Below are 8,339 nucleotides of genomic sequence, written 5' to 3'. Positions count from 1 at the left end.
TCTCCGCGCCGCCATGCCCACACGTGAGTCCCGCAGTGAGCGCGCCCGTGCCGTGTGTTCGTGCGGCGGGTGCGGCCGTGTCCGGGACGGCGCCAGCGGCAGGCGGCCTGGGTACCGGCGCAGCTCGCGACTGCCGGGGCAGCGGGGTCGGACTGCGCGGAAATCCCTACGATCGCAGCGCTCTTTTTCAGCGTCCCTATCCACGTTCCAATGGTGATGAGGAAGAACCATACGTACGACTGAGCGTTCGCACTACATGAATCGTCTAGTTCTGTATCAAGTGTCGACTCTGAAGTGGTTAATAGTGCTGGGCGTGGCTGTCCTGTTGACCTCTACGTTTACAAAGTTATGTTTCTTACCATCATATTTCGCACCGTTCTGATCTATAGCCATTCCTTCTGTGACTAGTGGTCAACTGATCCGTGCGAACCGGACATATCAATGCCACAGCTGCATATGTGAACCAGACACCGCCCCCACCGTCGCGTGCTGGCGTGACCCGGACCGCGCGTGGATGTCCCGCGTGCGCCGGCGGTGCGGTCGCCGCCAGTCGGCGGTCGTCTGACCCCTGACCCCGCCGCAGCGTCGTTGCTGCAGCCGCACCTGCGGGAGCCGCTGGCCGCCTGCCTGCTGCTGCTGCTGCTGGCCACCAGCGGACTGCTCGGTCAGTGCGCAGCCCGGCCGGGCGGCCGTACCGCGCGGCGCCACCAGACGCGGCCGGCCGTGTAGCGTCAGTCACTTCATGCTGTTATGCCGTCCGAATCCGCCCATGACGCATAGCATGGCACTCATGGAGCTTCATCCCGCCGTAGCGTTTTGAACTTGGCCACGTGGCGGTCGCGTTCCCGTTCGTGGTTTATAGCCACTGATGGCACGTTTCGTATCCAGTGTAACCGGCGCATCGGCGTCGCTGGGTGGTCACGCTGCCAGACCAGACCGTGCGCGGGGCGAGGGAGCGCGGCCACGTGCGCTGCCGGGGACCCCTGGCCCGCCGTGTGTCGGCCCGTGCGCCCACACGCCTGCGTGCCACTGACGCGAGGCGATCCGGCGGGTGCCTGGGGGACGTGTGCAGACGGCCCCGTCCCGCTTCCAGACGGGCCGTGGCAGGCTGGCCGGGACCAGGCCGACCCGCGCCTGCTGCACGAGATCCAGCGCCGGCTCGAGCCGCCCTCCCGGCTGCCCTACAACCTCAGCTACCCGCGGCGCGTCCGCTGGGGCCAGTCGCACCAGGTGTACGTCATCCAGGCGCTCACCAGGAACAAGGTGAGACGCCACGGCGCCGCCCGACGGCTGACCGGTCGGGGTGCGCGTGGCCACGGGCGCACGTGGCTCAGGGCTCGCGGGGCTCGAGACGTGCGGAGCTAGGGGCGCGCGGAGCTCGGAGTGCGCGGAGCTCGAGGCGGTACGCTGCGGCGTCCTTAGCTCTCGCTTCTGCTCCTCACTCGGCGAAAATCCAGGCTATCGTCGCACCGGCACTGCTCTGACAAACCGTTCGCCTTCTGGCCCCTCCCCCATTGCCGTGAGGTTGCCTGCCGAGTGTGTCCGCCTGGCTGCCGCGTGCGCCACCCTGGCCGCTGCCCCTCCCTCCTCCCCGTCGCGCGGTCACCCGCTCACCCGGCGCCGGCGGTCGGCAGACGGGCGGCTTCTTCGTCGAGTCGGGCGCCTACGACGGCGAGCACATGACCAACTCGCTGCTGCTGGAGCGCACGTTCGGCTGGAGCGGCGTGCTGATCGAGCCGGCCGGCTCCATCGTGCCCGCACTCCGAGCCAAGCGTCGCAAGGCCTGGGTCCTGCAGGCCTGCCTCAGTCACCTCGACACGGACCTCAAGGTACCACCGGCCGGTTCGAGGGGCGGGGCGATGCTCCTCTCGTCCCCCAAGCGATGGGAAACAGAGCTCTCTCTCTGACTTTGGTCTCAGCACGTGTCCACTGAGACGGCAGCACTCAGTCGACCCCATTATTTTCCCACACGACGATGGGTGAACAGCGTCATTTTCCCAACGTCAGCGTTTTGACGACCAACTGGTGTCAACTCACATGGGCCGACCGGCCGGAGTGAAACTGGCTGACACGGCGTCCCGTCTGACGAAGCGTCCCGTCTGACGGAGTGCCCCCTCTGACGGAGTGTCCCCTCTGACGGAGTGTCCCCTCTGACGAAGTGTCCCCTCTGACGGAGTGTCCCCTCCGACGGAGCGTCCCGTCTGACGAAGTGTCCCCTCTGACGAAGTGTCCCGTCTGACGAAGTGTCCCGTCTGGCGTGATGTCCCGTCTGACGAAGTGTCCCGTCTGACGGAGTGTCCCCTCTGACGAAGTGTCCCCTCTGACGAAGTGTCCCGTCTAACGTGATGTTCCGTCTGACGAAGTGTCCCGTCCGACGAAGTGTCCCGTCTGATGGAGTGTCCCGTCTGACGTGATGTTCCGGCTGACATGGCGTCCCACTGCGCCGGCAGGCCATGTTCCGCGACGAGAAGAAGTGGGGCCTGACGACGGTGGAGGATGGCATGACGGCCGAGCGGCTGTCGGACCTGGCGCGCCAGCAGACGCACCCCAACAAGCTGGGCGACCGCTACCCAGTGCCATGCTACCCGCTGTACTCGATCCTGCTGGCGCTCGGCCGCACCAGCGTCGACTTCCTCAGCCTGGACGTGGAAGGCACCGAGATGGGCATCCTAGCGCACGTGCCCTGGCATCTGGTGGACATCAAGGTGAGGGTCTGGCGCGGCCCAGCAGAGGGCCGGCGCGGCCCAGCAGTGCCGCCAGCGGAAGGCCGCACTGGCGCACTCTCGCCGCCAGCGTGGCGCCGGGCTAGGAGCGGGTGTTGCCGCACGGGGTCCAGGACTGACGGCGCGACGGAGAGCAACGCGAGTTCCTGGTTGTAAAGCCCAGGGCGGTTGCTTCACGCCACAAACAGCGGCGGGCTTTTGTGTCGCAGCGACGACGGGCGCCGATGTGGGCGTGGTCCACCACCCTTGTTGACATGTTGATCAATGATAATTGTCACGCCGATCAACGGCGGTGCTGGAACGACTTCGGTATCCCGCCACTATCCCCTTCCCCTCTTTGACTTGTTACGAAGGAGGACGAGTTCTTGTTGGGTGCGTTGCAGCCAGCAGGGACATCCATGTGCCAACGGCGTCCGTGCAGCCCACAATAACGACCAGCGGGAGCTACGTTGTAGCCTACAGCCGCCAGCTACCTCATACGCGGCCGCTGTCGAGCCACCGTCACGATCAGCCCAAGCGCACGGGCGGCCGGCCTAACCCCATGCGTGGCCGCCTCCGCAGATCCTGCTGGTGGAGAACTTCATGACGTACCTGTGGAACCCGCAGACCGACATGATGCGCTGGTTCATGGAGTCCAGGGGCTACCTGGCCATGCGGCTGCAGCACGATTGGCTGTTCGTGCGGCGCGATTGCGAGTACGCCGCCGACGCCGCCGATATCGTGCGCCGCGCGCGCCGTCACATCGCCAAGCTGCCGGACTCCACGGCCACCGACCCCTTTAACGACTGAGCGGGCCGCGGGACAGCGGCAGCGCGGCGCGGCGCGGCCGACAGAGGCTGTCGACACTCAGGGACGAACTGACACGACCTCAGGGAGCTCAGGGACCGGCGGGTGAGAGAGGGACCTCAGGGACCGACGGGTTGAGTGAGGACCTCAGGGACCGGCGGAGTGCGGCAGGGACCTCGGGGACTGGAGTGGGGGAAAGGACATCGAGCAGCGGCGCGGTGCGGCGCCGGAGCGGGCTGTGCGGCGAGCATGCCACGAGCTCGCCAGGCGCTGCTGAATAGTACCCGTGAGCGAGGGCGGCGGCCGCCGCGGTCGAACTTGTTTTCTGGGCTGAGGCGCGGCCCCGATGCCAGCCGTGATGTGCTTCGAGGAGGCTCGCAGACAGTGGATACAGTGCTGCATACCGCGACCGAACAGCCTGTCGGTCTGAGCCTTGACAGCGTATGCAAGCGGCGCATGTACCGTCTTTCCCTTCACTTGTCAAACCCATAATCACGCTGGCTTGCCCATTGCGCCCGCGCTCTTAGTGAAATGCATACAGCTGCCTTGCCAAAATACACGACGCCACCCAGAGTGAATAAGGAATTGCTTCAAATCTACCTGAAAAGACGGAATGAATCGCAGCGCAGGAAACGTGAGAACGACATGAACATCGAAAGCCGAGATGTCAAAATATAAACCATAGTATATTCAGCTGCCGATATCGATCCAACACAGACACCGGCCTAAAGGGATGAGCGCCGGCTTTGGATCGGTCACGACTATGCGGTAGGCAGTCACGTTTTTGTGTTGCTGGTCCGGTTGTGACAACGACTTCCAAGGAGCATAATAAACGACAAAATAATGACAACCCAGGGGGTGAAGCCGCAAGAGCAGCGGCTGCTCACCGCCGCACCAGGGACTCTGTAAGGCCCAGGTGAGATGTGTCAGCGCCTGGATAGCAGCAGCGTCTACGGAGCAAGTGCTAGCGGTGTTGGACCGGCACCCGGCCTGACAGTGGCCACAGTCGGCCGACACGGGCGCCTGTCTGGCTGCAACTTTGGCTATCTCCACGCTGCCAGTGCTCCGCACGAACGCTCTGAGCGCGGCACTGGCTACCTCCGAGTGTGGCATAACACTGGTGGTCTATCTGCCGCAGCTGGACCTCCGCCAATCACGCCGCTTGATCTCTTCATGGAATTTCGATGCTGGTAGGCCGGTTTTGTTACACATGCAATGGGCGAAGATCCATCATTTCACCTCCAGACGAAAACGTATCTCTCGCTCGCTTCTCGCTCTCTCTCTCCTCTCTCTTCTCTCTCTCTCTCTCTCTATCTCTCTCTCTCTCTCCTCTCTCTCTCTCCTCTCTCTCTCTCTCTCTCTCTCTCTGCTCTCTCTCCTCTCTCTCTCTCTCTCTCTCTGCTCTCGCTCTCGCTCTCGCCCCTCTCGCTCTCGCTCTCGCTCTCGCTCTCGCTCTCGCTCTCGCTCTCGCTCTCGCTCTCGCTCTCGCTCAGCTCTCGCTCTCGCTCTCGCTCTCGCTCTCGCTCTCTCAAGACGAATCCTTCAAAGAGAGGAACGAGCTGCGCTCCAAGAACACATCACAAGAACACGTAACTACCAAAGAACACAGCACTACCCAGCCGAGCAGCTCTACCGGGCCGCAGGTGGCGGCGGCCGTGCGCTCGCCGGGTGCTGGTACTCACCCTGTACACCTCCAGGAGGTCGCACACCCTGATGGCGCCCTTCTGCTCGGCTAGCACTATCTGCAGGCTGTGGGTCAGGTTGCGCACCGAGTCCTCATCTGGAACAGGCGCCCGCGTCACAGGACGAACAAGCCCCGGCTGCCGGTGGTGGGCGCCATGACAGGAGTTGTCGCCGGCACAGGCTTCCACGGGCGGTGTCGTAAGCACAGGCTCCCACTGGCTGTGTCGCCGGCACAGGCTCCCACTAGCGGTGTCGCTGGCACAGGCTCCCACTGGCGGTGTCGCCGATACAGGCCTCCACGGGCGGTGTCGTAAGCACAGGCTCCCACTGGCTGTGTCGCCGGCACAGGCTCCCACTGGCGGTGTCGCTGGCACAGGCTCCCACTGGCGGTGTCGCCGGCACAGGCTTCCACGGGCGGTGTCGTAAGCACAGGCTCCCACTGGCTGTGTCGCCGGCACAGGCTCCCACTGGCGGTGTCGCCAGCACAGGCTCCCACTGGCTGTGTCGCTGGCACAGGCTCCCACTAGCGGTGTCGCCAGCGCAGGCTCCCACTGGCTGTGTCGCCGGCACAGGCTCCCACTGGCTGTGTCGCTGGCATAGGCTCTCACTGGCTGTGTCGCCGGCACAGGCTCCCACTGGCGGTGTCGCCAGCACAGGCTCCCACTGGCTGTGTCGCTGGCACAGGCTCCCACTGGCTGTGTCGCCGGCACAGGCTCCCACTGGCGGTGTCGCCAGCACAGGCTCTCACTGGCTGCGTCGCCGGCACAGGCTCCCACGGGCGGTGTCGCCAGCACAGGCTCCCACGGGCGGTGTCGCCAGCACAGGCTTTCACTGGCTGTGTCGCCGGCACAAGCTCCAACTGGCTGTGTCGCGTCCGCTACCCAGTTACTGCGGCCAATCCAACGTCGCTGACCTTGCACATCCGGTGGTATCTATACTCACAGCGCTCCGTTTGCCAACCGTTCTGGTTTATCTACCGCTGTCAAACTGACCTTCACATCGTGAAGAACATAACCCTTGATAGCGTAAATATAGGTCATTCTGCATGGATACAGTTGTCAGCAATTAGTGACAGGGTCAACTTATCAAAAACTAGCCCTGCATATGAATCCGCCCCCCCCCCCCCTTATATGCCGCCCCGCGACTCCCGCGGAGCGGCATATGGGGGGGGGGGGGGAAATTCAAGACCGATGTCGGCTGCGGCTGCCGTTTCGTGGAGGAGAGGCCGTTTTCCCCACCTGTCGAGGGGAAAGAGGGGGGCACCGGGCCGCCTGTCCGCGGGGATGGGGCGGGGGGGGGGGGGGCAGGAAGGGACGAGGGAGGCAGCCTGCTTCATGGCCCCACAGTCGGATCAGCTCGGTTCAGTCGAGCTCACGCCCAGCGTCTGGACGCGGCCTCTACACCCGAACCTGTGCGCCGTCGCGGCCGCCCGCCGCCGGCGTACTCACAGGTGAGGAAGGCGGGTGTCGGCTCGGCGGCCTCCGTCGGCTGGGCCGGCCGCGGGGCTGGCGCCCTGTCGGCGGCGGCCGGCGGTACGGCTGTCCCCGCTGCCGGCGGAGGCGGTCCGCATCAGACGCGCACTCAGCGCCACAGACCCAACCACACGCCACCACCAACAGAGCCGGGCGGGCCACAGCCGAGCCGCAGCCGGACAAACTGCCATCAGACGAACACAGCCAGAGCAGACAGCACAGGCAGGCTGGAATGAGCCCGACACGGCTGGACAGGGCCCGACAGCTCGAGCAGCGCTCGTACAACCGAAAGCAGCGGTGTCCGTCGCCCACTACTTCGGATCGCGAAGTGACACGTCATGCTCTAATGAGCGCGGATGTGACGATCCGCCCCCCTACCTGGGGATGGCACAGGAAACACCTTGTCCCCGGTGGGCGTCTGCTTGAGCCGCACCAGATGCCCCACCGATTCGAGCATTCCTCGCACCGAGTAGAAGCCCATTCCCACGTACGGAATGGCGCATCCGAACATGTCCTTGTGCTTGGCGTTGAATTCGTCTAAATGGATGCCCTGTAAACAAAAACTCCACGGCCTCAGCACACTGACAGTCTTTGCCGACCGCTTGCATATTGCAACGCGAGCATGGGGCGCACAACGCCAGGGACACAGTACCACGCTCGCCAGGCAATGAGGGCAGAGGCAGCAGAGGTGGCAGGGGGCTCTACCTGCGGGTTCTGGGCTACCAGCCGCAGCACGGTATCCCGGGCCTGGGTAGGCAGGCAGGCAGGCGCGCGCGGCCGCGCCACCATCTTGGCGGTGGCGGCGCTTGACTTGGGCTTGCGGCTGCGCTCCACCATCCTGAGCACGTGGCTGGTGCTCTCGTCACAGATGGGGCGCAGGTGGAGTCCACCAGTGGGCAGTCGCTGGCACTGGCAAACATCTGTGGCATCCAGCAGGAACTCCTCCACAGACTGGAAGCCCATCCGCCAGTAGGGGATGGCCGAGTTGGTCAGCTGCCTGCAGGACACATTTGGATAGGATCATGAGCATGCAGGTCATGATGATGAAAACAAACTGATGTGGGAGAGGTGAGCCAGTTCACCTGATGGGAAGTATGCAGAAAAGATGGCAGATTCTGTTTGCATAAGGTGGGCAGATTCATGTTAAGTAAAGCACACAGTGTGGATGGCAGGAACTGTTGGCCTGACAAAAGAGGGAAATTACAGCACAATTAAAAGAATACATTGCTGCTTACCTGTATATTTTGAGAAAGCTCTTCAGAGCCATACCACCTGATTCAGTGATAAGAACAGACCTAACATCCTTCTTTATTGCATCTATTAACTCTTTTTGAGATGATGTCATCTTGAAAATCACATCCCTGCAAAGCAAGAGCAAATGAGAATTAATTAAATGATACTAACACACTCCAACAATGGATCATACCTTCACATATGCTGTGTAGAATGTGTTGTTACATCACATAATTTACACAATATATCCACCATATATCCTACATCCTGTATCTTGAGTGAAGGAAGATCATAACCCAGCTGTAGCCATACTAGCTGTAGTGTTGTTTCCATGGTTTGTTCCCACCCCTCCTCACCAAGACACCCTTTTGGTGACATCACTGTTAGTCATGCATCATTATAACTTGTGATACAAATAGGTGCAATTCCTGGATGGATTGGA

The 8,339-nt window shown here is 62.6% G+C and overlaps 1 protein-coding gene across 1 annotated transcript; it reads left to right on the top strand.

Annotated features, from left to right (window-relative positions):
- Positions 1–216: 216 nt before the first annotated feature.
- Positions 217–4,069, top strand: LOC119100389 (uncharacterized). Its single transcript, XM_037223488.1, has 6 exons — positions 217–233; positions 630–664; positions 1,094–1,263; positions 1,635–1,829; positions 2,451–2,705; positions 3,285–4,069. The coding sequence occupies exons 1-6, from the start codon at positions 217–219 to the stop codon at positions 3,510–3,512; spliced, it is 900 nt and encodes a 299-aa protein (XP_037079383.1). The 3' UTR covers positions 3,513–4,069.
- The last annotated feature ends 4,270 nt before the right edge of the window (positions 4,070–8,339 follow it).

The sequence above is a fragment of the Pollicipes pollicipes genome, unplaced genomic scaffold (genome assembly GCF_011947565.3).
Source record: "Pollicipes pollicipes isolate AB1234 unplaced genomic scaffold, Ppol_2.1 Scaffold_4881;HRSCAF=5763_pilon_pilon_pilon, whole genome shotgun sequence".
Lineage (NCBI taxonomy): Eukaryota > Metazoa > Arthropoda > Thecostraca > Pollicipedomorpha > Pollicipedidae > Pollicipes > Pollicipes pollicipes.
Note: the sequence above shows the minus strand (reverse complement) of the source record. Positions and strands in the feature narration are given on the sequence as shown.